This window comes from Harpia harpyja, chromosome 21 (assembly GCF_026419915.1).
Source record: "Harpia harpyja isolate bHarHar1 chromosome 21, bHarHar1 primary haplotype, whole genome shotgun sequence".
Taxonomy (NCBI): domain Eukaryota; kingdom Metazoa; phylum Chordata; class Aves; order Accipitriformes; family Accipitridae; genus Harpia; species Harpia harpyja.
In genome coordinates this window covers 4,478,544-4,498,157 of record NC_068960.1, presented here as the reverse complement: position 1 = coordinate 4,498,157, position 19,614 = coordinate 4,478,544, and the positions used below count along the sequence as shown (strand labels likewise).

The 19,614-nt window shown below is 47.7% G+C and overlaps 1 protein-coding gene across 4 annotated transcripts in view; it reads right to left on the bottom strand.

The window, feature by feature from the left end:
* The window catches only part of RNF216 (ring finger protein 216), an 82,738-nt gene that overhangs the window by 3,615 nt on the left and 59,509 nt on the right, over positions 1 to 19,614 (bottom strand). For all 4 annotated transcript variants that reach the window (XM_052772631.1, XM_052772632.1, XM_052772634.1 and 1 more), the window contains exons 14-16: positions 11,915 to 12,012; positions 9,209 to 9,431; positions 643 to 712 (exon numbers count right to left, since the gene is read on the bottom strand). In XM_052772631.1, coding sequence (XP_052628591.1) covers positions 643 to 712; positions 9,209 to 9,431; positions 11,915 to 12,012 — 391 coding nt within the window. The remainder of the gene's footprint in view (positions 1 to 642; positions 713 to 9,208; positions 9,432 to 11,914; positions 12,013 to 19,614) is intronic.

Genomic DNA, 19,614 nt, shown 5'->3' with positions numbered 1-19,614 from the left:
CAGTCATCCCACAAACAAAAACTCACCAAGCTTGGCCCGTGGTCTTACATTTGCAATTGGCATCCTCCACCCCGAGCATGTTCCTTAAGCATGCTCTCTACAGCATCACTGCTTGCCCCTTCTGTGCTCCAGACACCATGGAGCAGAGCGCTAGCTTTCCAGGTTGGCTCCTTTCATCAATACCACACCACAAAGAGGGGGAAACACCTCCTTTTCCAGGGCTGTGGGGCAGCTCCTCGCATGCCCCTGTGCCCTCCACCACAAAGAACAGAGGTTATGCTGCCCTTCAGCTACTTTGCCAAGTGGAGAGGAGACAGGTCTGTGCAGCCGTGACACCCGGCGCCAACCGAGAGCTGGACACAAGCCTCGTGCCTCCCCACAGTCCCAGCTGAAGCCTGCAGGCAACAGCACTTTAAAGCTAGACTGGTTCCCAGGAGGAACAGGGGGATGGCTTGCACTCCTCTCTGGAGCAAGATTTGGGTGATGCTTGGTGCAGCACAGCAATGCACGGAGAAGCCTGCAAGCAGTCAGGCCGTGGGAAGAATCCAGTGAAAATCCAGAGTCTTGTCAATAGCTGGGAACAGTGTGGTCTCCTGTCGTCCTCAGTCTGATCTTAAAGCACAGGTCCAGACTGTGACTTACCTCCGTTCTTCTTCCTTTGCTCCTCTTCAGCCTCTTTCTGAATCTCCTGGATTATCTTCTCATCATCTTCCTAGAAATCACAGGAGTATCAAGAGTCAGTGGGCTAATTCCTGCTGCAGCAACCTTCTGTTCTCTCAGTGCTGCTTTTCTTTTCAGCATGCGTTTGCATGGGAATAAAAAGGCAAATTTGGCTGAATTGTCCTCATTTGGGGCTGACCCAGGTTTAATCGAAAGCAAGGCTGCCATGGGGGATTGCAGCACAAGCAACTTCCACAGAGCCAAGCCTACTCTACGGAGTATGACGAAGAGGCTTAGATCAGCTTTCCAGGGAGATCAGTGCTAAAATTCATTGACTTGATGGAAACCAGAGAACTGCAACCCAGCGACGCCCATCTGAAGAGTTGCTGGAGAGCTGTTAATCTTTTAAATGGCAATAGTCTATTAAATATTTACATTATGCTAGCACTTCTAGAGTTTTTGGCCCAACAGCCGGAATTAACACAACTTAAATCCTGGCTCTAGTAGCTAAATGGTGCTGTGACAAGGCCATTTAGATCTTATCTGTAACTCTGAGGAGGGCATAAATCACAACGGGTTTCTTTAATGTCTATCTAGAGGTTATAACAAGCATATTCAGACTCGCTGCTCAACAAGAACACAAGGACAAGCCAGAAATTGAAAGCATCCTTCTGCCTCTCATCACCTTCAGTTTTCTCAACCCAAAGGAGCAGCAGTGAGACCAAACAGCACAGTGAAGCCTCAGGTGGCTGACGGCAGGTATCTAGAGAGATGGCATTTACACCACCTTCCGCTAGACCAAGGGAGCGCGATGGACAAACTCCTGGAAGAGGACTATGCAACTCCTGAGCCAGGAGAGGCTTGCCTGGAGGGATGGTGGCCATGGGCACCAACAGCCCATAGGGTCCAGGCAGCTCTCAGGCTTTACACAAGGCCATGCTAGCGTTGGCATGAAACCAGAGAATCACCCCAATTCATGCTTCAGCATCAGCTGTCCACTCCCAAGCAGGGCTGTGAAAAACGAGCTTCTTCACCGCACCACAGCATGCAACAGCTATCAGCGTAATAAAGATCACACCAAACAACTCGAGAGACAACTCCCTTCTAGTGCCAGGCAGCAGATGCTTCTGCTGGCCATATGTGCAGCGATGGCAACAGAGGTCCTCCCGGTCTCTGCGGGGTTGCATCTGCTGCTGCTTCGTGTCCGTTGGGATGAAAAACTACCTGGCACTTGCAGAAAACAAATGAGAATAGCTAAGCCTCCTCGACAGTGTTTGTAATCTTGGTGTAAAGTTATTGGGGAAGAAGGCCAAGAACAGGAGCTGTTGGATGACACACAACACCTGCATCAGGCATCAGCCACTCTAGGTCTACCTGCATACGAAGAAGCATTTGGTTTGCTTCAGCAGTTCATCTGCAAGCACTAATGGTGGAGCAGGAGGGAAACCCCAAGCCCCACGTACCCCACGATGTGCAAGACTCTGCTTCGTTTTATTCATCCTAATTTCAGTACTGCCAAACCCCATAAATTTCTTCCTGAACACTCTTAATGTGGAAAATATCCTCTATTTTGAAGAGTGCTCTGGGACCAAATTCGAAATATGCTCCATGTGTGCAGCTACGTTGAAATTATTTTAAGTCTAGCCAGCTTCCCAGTTCCAATCTCACGGTCCTGCACATGTCTAGCAGCAACGCCTGGAGGCTTGCTAAGATGTCGCCTCCTCCTGCCACCAGATAAGGTTTCCCTGGGAGACTGAAGTTATCTTAATCTGCAGAAAGCCATCAAACTCAATACTTCCCTCCCTTTTATTATTCTGTGAGTCAATGGTTAAATTAAGACTTTCTAGGACATGCTTTTTTTTTTTTCCAAACAGGCTGATTCCATGGACGGTTAATTACAGCCTATCTATCTCCATAAAAACTGCTGAAGAATGGCTCTTCTGAGCCTATACAGAACTTCTGATTACCCCCCAAGTATCAGATTGCAACGTTCCCTGCCTGGAAAACAACCTGGGCATGATCCGCAACAGGCAACCAAACATCCTCCGCTCCTTTGCTGCCCCAGTAGCACTCTCAAAGGGTGGCCTCTAAGCTTCAAGATTTCAGTATTTTTCTTCTCAGACTATTGTTTGCAATCCTGTTGAAAACGGAGATAGCCACCTCTCCCATCTTACTGCCACTTGCTGGAAAAGATGCACCTGAAAGGTTTTTAGTTATATGACAAGTAGGAAATGTATTTTAAGCTCAACTGAACAAGATCACCCCTATCTCCTTCCCTCACACAAAGGCATAAACCTCACCTTAAAGCCTAGAAACATGCAGAAGTCCCTTCTAACTTAAAAAAAAACCCTTTTACTTTAGTCTAAGTCTGGGACTAACCCTCTGAAACAGTGCTTTCCAGGGACACCACCATCCTGCCACCACCACCCGTGATGCTGCAGCTCCTGCAAACCCTGCTCTTGATACCGGTCAGTCCTGCAGAAGGCTGGGGAATCGGACACATCAACAACGCAACTTTACAAGATCCTCCTGCAGCGAGGGCCACTCCACCCTCCCAGTTTAAACTGCAGCTGACCTCCACACTAATGAGGGATCAACAAAGCCATCTGCCCCTGGGGCTGGCGAGCCAGCTGCACACACACCCAAGGTGATGCTGGCTTCAATTATTGCAGCTCCCAGAGCACCAGGGAAACACGTAACAGCAAACCCCATCTGCCAGATCTCCGAAATGACGTCAATCTCGCAGGGACAACATAAAACACATCACCTCAAATGCAGTAGCCAGAAATCCCTACTCAACTCCATCCCCTCTTGGTCTTCAAGAGGAGGCACACCTTGCAACACACCCTGGATGCAAAAAAACTGCCAAGAACAGACCTGGATCGGGATGATGAATTCCTGACTAGTTCCGTGACTGCAAATCACAGCAGAGGCATAACAAATTACATCTCCAAGAACAGAAGTTTTCAGCTTTGTTGCTTCTCTGCTGATAAAAGTGTATTCTCACGTTTGAAGGTTAAGCAGTATTTATACTTAACCCCAAATACCAAGCCTTGGCTTAGAATTCTTTTGCATTAGTATTTCTGAAAAACTGGTATCCACTAATAAAGGAAGAACAAAAATACACTGCACTTCCTACTTAAGAAGCTGACATTAAATTTGGCAAGTGATGAATACACAGCACAGTTCAATACCTGCAGTATTTAGGAAAGATCCACATCCCAGCTGGAACAAAAAAAATTGATGATATGTGCATAGTAAGACAATTTTAGGATATTCGTGAAGGAAAGCTGATGCCACAAGTTCTGGTTATTACATACTGTACTGGCACAGGTCAGAATTAAAAAAAAAGTCTCAGTCCTGCAAATATTCACCACGTACAACAGTAATTTTTGCAAAACACCGCAAATTCTTTGAGAAGCAAAGGCTGTTTTTTTGATTCCACAGTTAATTGGAGAGAGGTGACAGATTCACCTGGGGTAAAGCATCCACACCAAAAATTAAGTTTTCATTAGCGCACTTATGGCTGGCTGTTGTGGTAAGAAACCATTTAATGTCACATGGGGTGGAGGTTGCAGTACAATTTCAAAAGCCTCTTGTGTCCGTTTTCCTGAGCGGGTTCAAGTCCCTTAATAAAGGATTAGATTATAATTTTAATAGCCTGTTCACAGGCTGTGTGGATTGAAAGGACTTATCTTGTCAAGTTAACAGTCATCTTCCTGTCAGCTGCCTTGCCTACAGCAAAAAAGAAAAAAAAAAAAAAAAGAAGAAAAAAAGAAAAAAAGCAACCCCCCAACCCCTGGGGGGGTCTCAGCACTGGCCAGCCCGCATGATTTTTGAGCAAGGGTGTAACTTGGCTCTCCTCCTGAGAGAGAAAGTGCAGTGCAATGCTATAGCACGGCCCTTCCCCAGGCTCCGTTGCATCACGGGAGAAGGGAGGTGGCCAAGAGAAAAATGCAAAGGATCTATGAGATGTATTCACCCTTCTTATCTGCAAACACTGCAGAAAGCAAACGCTGTTATTAATAGCAGCTGTATTTTTAAGCGGCAAAACGGGACCAAGCTTCGCCCCAAACCCAACAGCAGGATGCTTTTGTAGGAACCATCCCCAGTCCCATAGCCAAAAAAAGTGTTCGTCCCCGGCCAGTCTGAGAGCCTGCCCTTGCGATCCCCCACCTGCGAAAGGATCTCGGCACGGAGGAGGCTTTTCCTTTCAGCCCTCTCCCATTGAATCCAGGGAACGCGGGGAGCACGGAGCCAATCGCAGCAGAACGGATGGCTCGGGTCTGTGGATGGATTAACTAAAGAGCTGGGTTGGGTTGCTAAGCGAGGCACCTTTTTGGGGCAAGGAGGCCCGTTTCAACAACGCTGGTCCTGAGAAGCTGCGTCCAGCATCCACGCAGGGCCCTGCACACGCACAGAAAGAGCCGCCGGAGCAACAAACAGCCCATCGGGAACATGAAAACACAGCAGCAAAGGAGATAAAAGCTCCACCAGTCATACAGAGACAACCTCTCCCCAAATAAATCCTCCTCTGCCCAGAACAAAAGTGCCATCCATGGAGCTTTTGAAAGCTGTTTTTATCTACTGTGCTTCTTGTTATCTTTAATTATTAAGTGTCACGGGAAAGCGGCTGCCCGCCTCCTGAAAGAGGGAAAACAAGAGACCTGGTAACTATTTCTGGGCTGTGCAATCCCTCCCCTGTCTTTAGAAAGTGCCTTCACCACCATTGCCTCCCCCTTTCTGGCTTTTTACTGCTTTCTTTTTCCACGTACGTGTGGCCGCAGCCGTTACTAATAAACTTGAAATGATTTTTCGCGACGGAGGCTTCCAAAGGACTAAGGGGTTTTGTTTCAAATCATTCCCAGATCAGCTGCGGAGAGCCTGAGCAAGAACAGGCATCGGCTGTCTCCAGCGTGTTCCTCCATGCAGCAGGAAGCAGGGGATAAAAGCCGGCTGTGTTGTAACTGGAACAGGGCATCCGCAGTGCTGCAGGAAAAGGGGGGCCAGGATGGGGACGAAGCACACGCTGGCGTTTAAGAAATGCAGAGTTATTTTAGCAACAGGGATTCCATATTGACGGCTTTCTGTGAATACCCTGGATTAACCGCGTGCTTATGATTAAGGCATTTTATAGCATGTCTAAAAAAAATAAAAACACCACACCCTAAGTTTAGGGGTGCTTCCCCCACTCCAAATCCTAAAGGCAGTGCTGTGTACTTCTTGCATTTCCTTAATGCATTTGAAGTTTTACACGGTCTTCGCTCAACATCTTCTTTTTATAAGGCTAGAAGGAGGGATAACTGCAAACACCTTATAATGATTAGTCTTCTGCTTTGAACTTTAATGATGGGCCTTTGGGAGTGTTTTAAGAGTTTACCGAAAACATCTTAAACTTTAAAGCCAAAAAAGCCGCTATGCAGTATTATTGATAGTCCAAAGATGAGTATTAAATTATAATACATATGAGATATAAAAATAATACATACGAGAGCAGAACCTGGTTTACCAAAACAGTCAGAATGCATTAGTCACATTGCATCACGGGATTTGTACAAACCGGCTAAAATGCACACAGCAGCCTCAGGTTTGCTACAGATGTTTAGAAAACAGGGAAAACACAGCCCCTGAGCCCCAGAGCCTGCTGTTTGCAGAGCCAATTCTCGCTGCTCCGTCCCGAGCTTTGTCTCTGGCAATATTGCATCAGCCCCTCCTGCAGCCAGCAACGTCTAAGCGAGCCGAGCCAAAGCTAGCACGGGCTGCAGAATAGGCACACGAGGGCTTTTGGCCAAGCGGCTTACTGAGAAGAGCTCCTGGCACATGTTCATATCCTACAGGGGTGCAGGGCACCGATTAGCTCTAGAAGAAATGCAGCGATTAAGCGATTACCGCCTGCTACCCTGGAAGCTGCTGACCACAGCCCGATTGCAGCTTGTCTCTGAGCCAGCAAATATTGCACCAATACTTTTAAATTAGACTCCAGTCTGATTACAGCACAGGGACAAGATTTTAGCCAACCTTTTATTATGGGAAATTTTGAAGCGTCTGCTTTACTCTCTCAAGATCATTTGAGACAAAGACTAACAGATGCTGCAGTTCCTAGAGGACTGTCTTTAATTTGTTTTTAACCCAAGCTAATGAATAGGTTTACTTATACTTTTGCAAGAATCATTTCAGACTCAGAAAACGTTAAACATTTGGAAAAGAACAAAGGTTCCCTATTTTAAACAAACCTGAATTTTGCTGTAAATAATGGGGAGTTAGACCCAAACCAGATCCTTCACAAAGGATTATCCAGCTCTGACAGAAAGCTGAAGTCTACATCCGTGAAATGCAAGTGGACAAGACCATGGTACTGTGACTATGCCACCGGTTTGCTGCAAAGATGGTTTTAAGTTAAGGCTGGATGTGAATATATCGGAAATCAGAACAAAAACATCCTGTCACCCTCTGGAAGCCAGGCTTTGGTGCCACATGTGTGCCCTCCTCCCCATTTTACAGCAGAGCCTAATCCAGGGAGAGGAGCAGCGGCTCCTAAGCGATGGGCTGCAAATTCCACAGGTGACGAGACAACCCGGTCTTGTCTTCTCTGTACTTGCACACACAGCATGGCTGCAAACACGTGCGAGCCCGTAACAGATACTCTCTTCCTATACGCACAGTATCAGCTGTCTATTTACTTCAACAGAATAGAAGACATCGAGCCAAAAGAGGAAACAGAGGAGTTGAGAAAGGCACAAGAAGATGCCAAAGCAGCTGCCCGCAGAGCAGGGATGGGGTAATCCCCTTGGATGGACAGCATCCCTGACAAAGGACAAGACACTACTGATACAATAGCCTTTTGCTCTTTCATATCCCCAGGTCAAGATCCAAATTCATTCCCCCTCTTCACACCTACCACGTTAACTCCTGTTTATGTGTCCCACACGAGAGCGTAGATCACCTGGGTGGGACTGCGTTAGTGTCACTAAGCCCCTTACGAAGGGGGACAATGCACACAGGCATCCGTCATTTCAGCCTTAGAAGCCAGCAGCTGCGTTTCATGTTATTCTTTGCCCTGCAGCAAGGACAGTTACCCAGCTTTACCTCCCCAGCACACCAGGGCTCCATCACCCCGAAAAGAAAAGAAAAAGAAAAAACCCAACCCAGAGCAGGCAGTGCCAGCTCTTTGCTGACGGTGGGAAATTTTTCTTTGCCACAACATTGGTTAATTAGAGAGCTGGAAAGGGCCTGATGACAGTGCCCTCTTTGTGCTTCTTATTTATTTATTTATTTTAAAGTACAGTATGAGCTTTTTGAGAGGCCTCATGTTTTCTCTGGCTCTGAACAAATGCCATCACCCAGCACAATCAGCAGCCTGATGGGAACAAAGGATGTCAGCGCTGCTGAACCCTGAATCGCATCCTGGTAGATGGGAAAGAGTGGGACAGGAATCCGAGAAGCACATAACCAGGTGTTGGAAACGCTACAGGGGTGCCTAGAAGGAGTTGTCTGTGTTCAGTTTAAACACCTTCCATTGATAGGATAACACAGGGAATAAAGGCAGGCAAGCAGAGGACTAGGAAGTTTACACTGGTTGGGACACTGCTGGGAGATCCCCCAGCGCCTGCAGGTAGGAGGGAAAGATTTAGAGTGGCTTTTCCTTGGCTCTGTGCAAGCACAGAATTGTGCACATCCCTTGCAGGAAGGGGGCCGGTAGCAGTCTGGCAAGCTGCAGCAGCCCAAGACAAAGAAGCGTTGGGACAAACGAAGCTCAGACATGCCCTGGGAAGGCAGATCCACATTGATGTTTGCTCTACCGCTTTGCTGAAATCGGGAAATTCAACTCCTGCTCCTTCCTACACTCCTTCCAGATTTCTGGTATTGAAGACTTCTGTTTACAGAGATGCTGCACTAAGTTTTCCCATGCTTGCCACAGCTACAAGCTGTATTAAGTTACTACAGCTTGCCTTACAGCTCAGTCCATGCTTCAGTTCTCCCTTTGCAGCTGTTGACAACAGCCGTGAGAACAGACCCAACTATAACTTGGGTCTGTTGGCTTGCAGGCAGTTTTCTTGGTGGGTCCATCTCTGCGAAGGGACTCGTAGAGCCAGCAATCAGCTGATCTGGGCACCAAAAAGACGCAACTCCCCTTGCCTCCAGATGCAAAGCCGTACCAAACAGCATCTCAGCTGCAAAACTAGGAACGAGTCCCAGTAATCCCAACACCGGCTACCGTGCCTGGTGCCAGCACACGCTCCCCACCAGCTCCTTCCACAAGCCCCACTCCCCAGAACAACGCTTAGAGCACTTCCAGCCAAAGCCCTCATCTAACAGGAGCTGTTTTTCCCTAAAGCAACACCAGTTCCTTCCAAGTTGCGGTCAGATGTGACTCTGTGCTGATGTAGGCTTCCAGTGTGTTCTTTAGCTGCCTTGGGAAAGGAAAAAAGTTGTGCTGCCTAAAAACGGCTGTTTTCCTCTGGTGGAAGGCATGTATTTCAACGCGCTGGCATCGAACGGTAATTGAAATCAGGGTGCGAATCATTCACAAAAGTCCTAAGTTACTTACTGTGGGATCTGTCCAGAGAGAGCACTTTGCACAGTCCTGGCAGGGAGCCCCGGGCGACCGGGGGTGCTGGCAGAAGTGGTCGTACCCGTTAATGGCAGCCCGGCAGAGGTAGCACATCTGAGCACCGCAACGGCAGGACATGCGGTTGCAACCCTCCGATTTAATTAGGCCAGTCCCACACTTGTGGCATTTTCTAATTCGGGCGGCTGTCATTTTCTCTTCTCTGCAACACAAGGGGAGGGACAAGAATTAGAGAAGGGGTGTTTGCAGTCACCAGCCTGCGGTAAAATTACTGTTACGCTATCCCAGCGATGCTTTAACCCCCCTCTCCCCAGTGCACCTCTCCCCCTCCTCTTCCCTCCTACGCCATCCCCACGGTCCACCGCTGTTCCAAGGAGGTCTGGGCTCAGCTCCACTTGGAGCCAAACCATGACAACTCAAGAACAAATTAAGTGAAAGAAAGTCAATCACTGGCTGCATGCTGCAGACCCGATCCTGGTTTCCATGTGAGCCAAAACGCCGCAGCGGCAGGCTCTGGCTTGGGAAGAATTTAAGCCGTAAGTCAAAGGGCCAAAGGGCACGTGGATGCTTGACTTGGCTGTGGAGAAATACAGCCTGGGAGATAAAGTTCAGGAAAAGCAAACCCTTGGCTGTCATCTGCTAGCAAGTTTTATGTTTGCCTGTTGCTCTGGCTACAAAGTTGCCACGACCATATTTTTTATTTTTTTTTAAACCCTGGCTGCTACACTCCAGATTTATTTGGTTTTCGTTAAATTTAAATCAGTAACTGAAAAATAATCACGTCTTTCCCCACAGAGACTGGGTTTTCCCCCTTCTCTTAAGATTCCCTACGTACGTTTTCCAGAGGTTATTGCTTTAGGTTCAAGAGATGGGATTTACTCTAACGGAGCACTAATGGGAATCCAGGACAAAGCACAGTCCCTGTCCCCAAGAGACATCCTGGCAGCGACACGCGCTCCACTGCAAAGGCTCAGCTAGCGGCAGTACTATTTTGGCACAGAAATGAAGGAAAGCCTCGGTCATTTAATTAAAAGACTTAAGACTATAAGTTGTCGTCCTAAGGGCCAATTTTCTGACCGCTGGAGATCACATTACAATTTAATTCACAACCTAGAAGTGAAATCTGATGACAGAAGAGTAAAGAGACTGTGTTTTCACTGAGGGAAGCACAGTTCTCTGGCTGTGCTGACCTGACAGTGGGGAATAATCTTCCTTAGCCAGGCATCTCCACCCAACTACTTAAGTGGACCTGCAAAGTCAACATATGTTTGGGAGATGACAGGAAGGCATTTTTAAGGAGGATCACAGCAGCAAACCAGGCTACAGCACAGCCCCACAAACCACTCTGTCAGCACAACCGGAGGAGCAGGGAATGGCGAGGTGGGAACTTCAGCTGCCTTGCAGCTACCCAAAGCTCCCACGCAGTTATACCTGGCATGACCTGCACCCAGCCATTTGGAGATACACTAAGAATAGAGATGAAAAAAAACCAACTCGAGCCTGACTTTCCTCTGAGCTGCAGCTGCTCTTCCCTCCGCTACTCAACAGGATGCTGCTGATGCAGATTTTTTTTTGGAAACTTTGAGCAAGGCAGGAAGTTTGGCCTGAACTCCAGCTGTGCTTCCCTCTCCTTACGCAGTGCTTCAAAAGGAAGCTTTTATTGTATCAGGCAGTTAGACTCATCTATCCACAGCAACGTTCTGCTAAAGGTTTTGAAACTGATATTTTTTTCCTTATTAGGGACATGACAACTCATTCCTCCCCCCTCTCACCACTCTTTCCTATCCTACAGGGAAAGGAGTGGCAGAGAAAAAAGTCGTATCAAACCTGTAAAGATTTTGTTCTGAATTAGGGACTGCAGGATGAGCAAGCAACAGTCATTCAGCTTCCCAGTGGTGGAGCTTTCCAACCTCTACTCATGCCAGACAGACTCTAAATCAGAGAGGGAAGGATTGGGCAATGTGGGCAAGTCCCATTTGACTGCACCGGACATGCAGCTCCACGGATGAACCCTCCTTTATTTCCTAAAGGCAGAGGATTTTGTCATTTACTGTAGCAACAAAAGAGATCAAACTTAAAAAAGATTTTAGGGAAACACTCAGGATTTACACCTGAGTATTTCAAAATGCGACTCCATTCTGTAACAATTCCTACAAACCAGTTAGAGACATTCTTCTGTAAGAAAACACATCCCCTCCCACGAAGCCAGAAAGCAGTAGCTGAGCAAACTGCCATCGTCTCCGGTCTAGACTTTCAAAGGGTAATAATGACTTACTGTGACTCAATACACTTCTTTGCCTCTGTGCCACACCTCCCTTCTCCCCCCCAAGCAACACTGATGGGGGTTTCTCACCTCTGAGAAGGGCCAGGTGCCAGCCTGCGAGACACCGGGCTAGCCAGAGGAACAGGCTGGTCTGGTGACAACTCTCCCACGTTCTCCAATTACCAGCTGGATGTGCTGCCAAGTGTCTTTCACAGAAAGAAATCCATCCTGGGAGCCTTCTGACCCCTCCGCTTTGACAGCTCTAGGACCTCCCTGATGGAAGGTAGCGACATCCAGCAGAACTTTAGGGCCTCTGCTAGTCACAGGGACAGAGGGGTTTCTCATCCCCTCCACATCAGAGTGTATTGCTATCCTGAGTTCATCCACCCCCCCATTTTTGCCTGGTTGTGGAGTTCACTTACATGGACGTCCTGTATCTGATGTCATCCTTCTCAGCCAGCTGCTCGCAGGTGAGGTTCATGTGCTCCTTCCACAGCCCCTGGCATTTCCGACACGTTTCCTGAGGAGGATAGCAACAATTAAAGGAAGAGAAGACCCAGCACACCACTAACAGCATTAGGAATTGGAAGAATTCCCATCTCTTTGCCCATCACGCTGCAGGTTCTCAGTTGAGGATGGGGTTGGCAGTACGGTATAGAGGTCTGCAGGTCTGTCCTCCACCAGAGACCAGAGTAAGTCCATCAAATAATGGGAGCCACGGGTTTTTCCGAGGCACAAGAACCCAGGTACAAAATGAGTCCATAAATCCTAGTTCACCTAAAACTCATGGAACAGCTGCCAGGTCCACCAGTTACTTCCCAGAGGAGACTGCAGAGATGAAAACGCGGTGCTAAAGGACATCAAGTTCATCTGTTTCCTGACCAAAATCCTTCACCTTGGTATAAAGGGCTTCTAGTTCAGCAGGCGACAGAAACCTTGCAGCTGCCTCAAAAAACTCTGCTTCACCATACATACAGAAAAATCCGTATTATGCTTTGTAAAACCTCACAAAATAAAGTTAAAGCAGTTTACATGAGTAAACAGCTTAAAAAGGCAGGATGTGGACAAATGTCCATAAAACAGAGGTGGAATATGAGCAAATGTTTATGAATTTAACCAGAATAGCTGAAATAAACTTAAGAGCAAGTGACTGAACTCTCCCGTTCTTTTAAACTTTTTAGCAACAAGGCTCTAATCTGGGACTGGTAAAGCTGCATGGAGCGGGAGAGCTGTGGAGGCACTACTGGCAAGGGAACTTGGACTAACACTGGGGATAGAGTTGATTTCTTTTGGTTGGCTAGCCAAAGAAAACATAATTTTGTTTTGGGTCAAACAAGAGATTTTCCTTTAATTTGAGGAAGATTAAAAAACATCCAGATCAAACTCGGAAAAAGTACACGTTTCACAATCCAACTGTTTCATCTTCAGGATGGCTGGGGCTCAAGCTTTTTAAATCCAACTTTCTCCCCCTGGCAGGAAAACCCATTCAGCTGTGAAGCATCCTCTTCCCCTCCACGCCAAAGAAGGTCCCAGAAGAGCTTTGCCCAGTTCTGGTCCCACTATTAGCAAAAGACGATGACTGCAGAGACAGATCTTAATTGATTGCATTACCTTCATTTTATTTTAATGAAGAAATTGGACCTTTATGCCAGATACGATAGAAGTAACTGCTTAAAGATACACGTAGGCAGCAACACTCTTTTGATCGCGAATCAGACAAACAGGATGAAGACTAAAGCTTCTAAGGAAGCCACCCCTCGGAGGGGAGTGCAAAATGTTGACTTGTTTGTATTTGTGCTCACTGGGAGATGCGTAAGAGCTTGTGCTTTCATCTGGAGAATTAAAGGCTCCTCATCCTGGCTGGTAAGCCGGACATGTTTGCAGACTGCAGGGTAAGGGCTGTAGTAAGAGGAGAGCCAAGCGTGTGACTCTGTCCCAAAAGCTCAGCAGAGGATTTTGTGATCACTCCCCTTGCAAATGCACCCTTTGGCAGGCAGGCAGTAGCTTCAAGGGGCAGTAAATGCCTCGGTTCTATTGATCCTCATGAATCATTCATCATACCGTGTGTTTTCCTGCTAAAGCTGTTAAAACAGGCACCATTTTGTGTGCATTTGTTGGCAGGCCACGTCTGGCTGTTATCGGCACGGGAGGATCAGACTTGGACCCACCTTCCCCTTTTATTCTCGACACCCGGCCACATGCCATTCCAAGATCAAAAGTGCCGTAGGTTTTGTTTTTTTACATACATCAAGGGTTAAAACCAGTCTTTGGAGCCCTGCTACACAGAACCACTTTCACACGCCAGCAACAAAGATTTAACAGCTTTTTGCCAGAAGGGTTGGCACACTTTCCAGCCAGGAGCCTACTATTCCCAATTACTTAACTCCAGGAGCTTCCTTCGCTGCCGAATTAGAAACGCTGCCCTTCTGAAGCAGATGGTGCCGCTTATACATTCGTACCAAGTCACTCCCTTTGCCTTTTGCTACTGCCACCATCCTTGCTTTGCACGCTGCAGCTATTTAAAAACAATGCTCTCCCTTAAGCTGAGGCTGCTGTTATTTGCCAAACAGTTGTCTCCTACGCTCAGGAAACGGGATTTCTGTGCAGGCGAGGAGAAGGGAAAAAGGCAAGGCAATGCAGATTCCCAAACGCGCTGGGATGGCATGAGATAGGAGGTATTCGGTTCTCCGCATTACTGTGACCGCCGCACAACGAGTGCCGTCGCAGCTGTGCACATTTCTGGGATCCCTCCCAAGACGTGTTGGCCACGAGGATCTGCAAATCCACGGGCAGCTCTGCCTGCCTGTTCCAATGCACCCCCGCGAAGGAGATGTCCCCGTGGCTTCCCAACTCCGAGTGTCACCTGGCGCTGCCTCTGACCGAGCCACGTCCTCTCCAGAACAGAGGCAGGGGAAAAAAGGACAATACATGCGCCATTAGCAGAACTCAACGCGACTTCTCCCCTTGTTCTACCCAAGACAATGGCACATTGTTGGCAGTTACAGGAACCCGTGTTGGACCCCTTTGCACAAAAGGGGGGAGAAAGCCCACAGTTGAGACAAAGGCAACGGCTCCAGTGCCATAACTGAGGTCGCAGCTCTCGCCTGAGAAAAGAAAGGTGACTTTTTAAAATTTTTACTCTTAGTCAAATTCAACCCACGCGGCTGATGAGAGTTTTGCACGTCTCACGTGATGACAATTCTGATCTCTACATTTTCCACAGGGGGTTCTTTTATTTTAGAAACAGCTTTTTGTTTGATAAAGAAACATACTCTGCCATTACCATATTAATTAACCTAAACACACAGTAGGATAGCTGATTTTTTGCAATCAGCCTAGATTATTTCTATTGTAAGAGCAGCACTTGGCACTAAGACTGGCTACCGCAACGTGAGGCAGCACCTAAACACACACAAAGAGGGAACGCATCCTTCCCAGCCTGAAATCTTCTACTCCAAGTGTAGCAGACAAAAAGCAAGTCAGTCCACCAAAATAAAGACCCTGCCCAACTTCTTCAGCACCTTGTCCATTAGCAAACCCTGGCCTACTCACGTTGGGGTACCTGACGTGGGAAAACACGCTTTGTTCTAGTTTTAACAGCTTTGCATTTCATTTCTGGATGGTGTGAATTCCACGTGTTTCTCCTGCCTTTCCCCAGCCCACTCCTCCTCGCCGGCAGGTACAGCTAACGTAGCTCACGCTTTCGGTGCGAGGGGCGGCGTGTTTGCACGAGCCCTGGCATTAGCAAACGGCTCCAAACCAGGCACGGATGCAGGAGATTAAGTATCTGCTGCCTGTTACATCTGCCCAAGCCTGGCAGGCAGCCTGGGACAGTCCATTAATGCGCCGGGCTGGGACGGCGGACAGGAGGATGTGATGGAGAGGGTGTTTAATCGCACACTGTAATCTCCTCACTGTACATCTGTTAGAGGTAGTGGCTCCGTTTCCTCTCGCTGGCCGCCAGGAAGCAGCCGGGATTAGCACAAACATGTTTGGGTTCAGGAGGATCCTTTGTTCCCAGGGTCAGCAGTGCGGATACGAAGCTTTCTGTGCTCAGGGCCAGCCTGGCTAAGAGTGGCCAGTTTGCTTTTAGCACGGGCATCGCAATCTTTAAATATCCTTGTTAATTGTCCCAGCACCTAATGAAGTTAGAAGGGAGGGTTTTATGTGAACCTACCTCCTCCCTCAGCACTTCTACTGGTACTTGCAGTGGATGCTGCAGTTTTAAAACACAGCCTAAACTTTTTTTTCCACTCTGCTATCTACTACTAAAAATAACTCTCCAAGGTCCAACCCACATATCAGGGGGAAAAAACCTCCCGAAGTAATCAACTTCTCCCCGCCAGTCTCCATGTCCTTTTGGCTACAGTCAGGCTGTTGCGCGCGCTGCCGGCAACGTAGATGCACCAGCTTTCCTGGTTTCAACCCAAACAAATGCCACATGGACAAAAACATCAGATGATACGCACAGATCGCGGACCGACTGCCCACAGCATTCCTGTGTGCCCGCTTCTTCTGTAGGAGTTTACACCAAGCCATTTACTGATTGAGCAAAATGCAAAGGGGGGGGGGGGGGAAGCTCAACTTAAACAACAACAGGCAATGGACTAGGCTGTCATCACCGCCCTCCAGCTCTCAGTGGTGGCTCTGAGCGGAGTCCAGCGCTCGCCTTAGCTCTCCATATGGTGGTTAATTAAAACCTTTTGCCGCTGTGCCGTGCGACTCCCTGCGTCCCCCAGGAAGGGCGAGTTGCACACTCCAGCGGTCTCTGCCGATTGCACACACGGGGACGTTTGCTGCTGCGCTCCGTGCTAGGAGTGAGAGGGAGGTAAAACACACTGTGTATCCCTTCGATGCTCGCTGGGACGGAGCCCCGGTGATTGATTCTCTGCTTCTTCCTGCTTTTAGACACACAATAGCACAGGCTAACCTCAAACAGGCCAAGTTTTACCCAAAAGCAGATGTGAATGCAATAGTCTTAGAATAGCACCTCAGGGCCAGTCCATACTGCGCTGGTTTAATTAAAGGGCTGCAATTCCCAACCAGATGAGTTAATGGGAAAACAAAGAACCATACAGTCTTCCTCCCCACAAAGTCTCCACTGTCCATAAAGCTGCACTGACCTTAACTAAAAATGGATGCAGAAGTAACTAAATGAATACAACCTTTAAGCATGGATAAGCCCTCATGAGCAAACTCTTTCGGGGCTGTTTCTGGGATTTCCTATATGTTAAGCTGGGTTAAAGAGACTATAATCCAGCCCAAGCCAATCCCATTTTGGTGAGAGACCCCTCTTTAGAGATGTACAAACACCCAGCACAGGGAAGCGGGACCCCAACTCCACAGGTATCCGACTGCCCAGTACAGAGAACGCTCCTTTCAGCACAAACTGCTGCGCCAGCCCTCCGGTCCCGGAGCTGTCGGCATCGCCGCACGCAACGGGGGAGATAGTCAGCAGGTACCGACCCCAACTGCACAAAATCCACGCAGCGTGGAGAAACGAACGTCGTGCCTCGGATAGACGATGGGGTAAAGAGCAAGGGGCTGGGAGGACATGGGTGCTGGGTGGGTTTGCTGCTCCCCCCCAGGGGAGTTGTGCTGGGTCCCCCAGCAAGGCTGTTCCCCGGGCAGCGCTGCCGCTCAGCGGCCACCGGCCACGCCGCAGCTCTGGGCCCTGGGACAGAAAGGAGGAGACAAGTGGCTAAGAGAAACCCAGGAAAAACCAAAGTCTCCTCTCCTTAGCACAGCCGTCATTTATTCTGGGAGGGGAGAGGTTGCAGGAGGATATAAAGCAAAGGCACAAGCCTTGGACTAGGCAGTAAGAATGTGCCAGGGTGTAAACAGAGACATACTATGAGTGATGGAGAGTTAAAAGCTGGATAAGGAAAATAGGCATTTATATCCAATACCCAACAGGAGGGTTGGTTAAAGCTTTTATGGCCATATGTTAAACCCCATTACCAAAAACAATGACCCCAACCAATGCCTCCTATTTTGCATGTTCTTGTTAAATTGAGCACATTGTACTCCCTCCCCACCTTTAAGACACTGGAGATACACAATGCCCTTTTGCTTCCAGAAACACACCGGCAGGCTGGCTCCCATGGAGTTTTGGGTCATCTGCCTTAGAATCTGAGAACCAGAAACACGTAGTAACTCCCACCCCACGCTTGCCTAAGTCAGTAGGACTATCTTGTATCTGTAATTCAGACGTTCCTGAAACACATATACCAAACCAAAGCAAGCTTTTCTCTTCCCCAGAGCTTGACTGAAAAAGGCCAGATCAACTCCTGGTTTGGGTGCAGCAGTTAGAGACCTACAGAGCAAAAATAGCTGCAGCTTCATGCAAGAAGTGCTGCTCAGCATCAATATCACCCTATGGTTGGTCAGAGGTGCAAACCACGCTAGCACAAGAAATTGCTCACTGACCTCATGCTGATGTACCACAGTGTAATCGGAATAAGAGAAACAGCAATTTCACTGAGAAGGATCATGATTTAATCTGAATTTGTACAAAACTTTAAAGTTTTTTTCATTATTTGGGATGTTTTGAAAGAAGTATTTTTGTTTCAAAGCTAATTCCTCTCAAGCTCCAGAGGTGAGGAATATACCAAAAGTTGCAGGCAGCAGGTCGGCTGCGTAAATGAGCACTGGAGTATTTGCATCACACATTCATCACGCCAGGATCCCTTCCCCTAAACTGAGAAACAAGTGTTTCTCGTAAGGATAAACTTTCCCCTCTAAAATAACATTTTTCAGAAGCTAGTCCCCTGCCCTGAGCAGACTGGTATTGCACGAAGCAGCATCTCTCCAGCTCAGCCCACCGGGAAGTTTGGATACGGCCAGGGTGGATTGGCTTTGTGACCTACCCAGAGGTGGTCACCCACCAACCTGAGTCAGCCTGCAGTGCAGATAGAGAAAACTGCCGCTTGGTTACTTTATAAAGGCAAGTTAAATATAGTCTGTGACCTCACACTGAAGATGTTGTCTAAATCAGTATACCTGAGGTCATATTGCTCCTTCCCAGGGCAGAAAGTTAAGAGAGATTCAGTACATACTACTGGAAACACATCCGTAGTTGTTAAGCACAGTTTTTAGATCTGTTGGACTGATTGCAGATAATAGCTATATGCCTTCCCAGCCAATGTAAATAATTAAATACTGGCAGACTAGTTCAAAGCACTCAGCAGCTGACCCTCTTGCTCTTCCCCCAGTGCAGATTGCCTTACCCCATTCAGCAGAGGAGATCTAAGAGGTTATCCATTTAATCCTATGCACAACCTCACACAAAAAGGGATGCTGCTTCCAACAGCTGGAACTCTAACTGATGAAATCTAGCAGGGCTAAACAACAGCAGCAGCAACTGTGGAACTGGTGGAAACAATAGAGACCTTAGAAGAGGAACAGATTTAGATTTCAAGACAAGCAATCTGATTTTTAAAGGATAACGCACCCAACAACATTAAGAAGGTTAAGGTGTAACAAAAGCGAGGTATCTTATTTGCAGAGGTATCTGCTAATGATGCATTGTAAGACTGAAAGGAGGAACAATTACTGAAGTTAATTTTGAAACTTCCCTCTTATACCACCCCATGATAAAAAAATCCATCCGTCCCCGCCCCCCCCACACCCCTGCACCCCATCCCAGACACAAATCCGTACCCAGGGCTTTCGGTGGCAGGAACTGGAGAAAGCCTCCTCCAGATCTGCCTTATTTTTTCTCGTGGTTCTCTCTCCCCCTACCGTCTCCCAGATTTTATTGTATTACGAAAGGATCACACAAGGAACGTGGTTACAGATGTCCTCTCCTCCATCAACAGTTGCGTGGAGACCCAGGTTTATGTAATACACCTACAACCACTTTTAATGAGTCTCTGCAATATGGCAATTTTGATGGTAATTTAGCAGCATTAACACACTTCGTTTCCAATTTAGACCCTTTTTAACTTCTGCTGTAGGTAGAGAGTACGGTTAACACTCCAGGTCATTATAACACCAGCAAGGGATGAGAAAAGGTGAACTGTCTGAGCAGAGCATCTTTAGTCTAGGTACAAATACTCCCTCAGAAACCGGGAAAGTACAGCTTGCTTTGCCAGGGAAATTAAACCCAAACGAGGGGAAA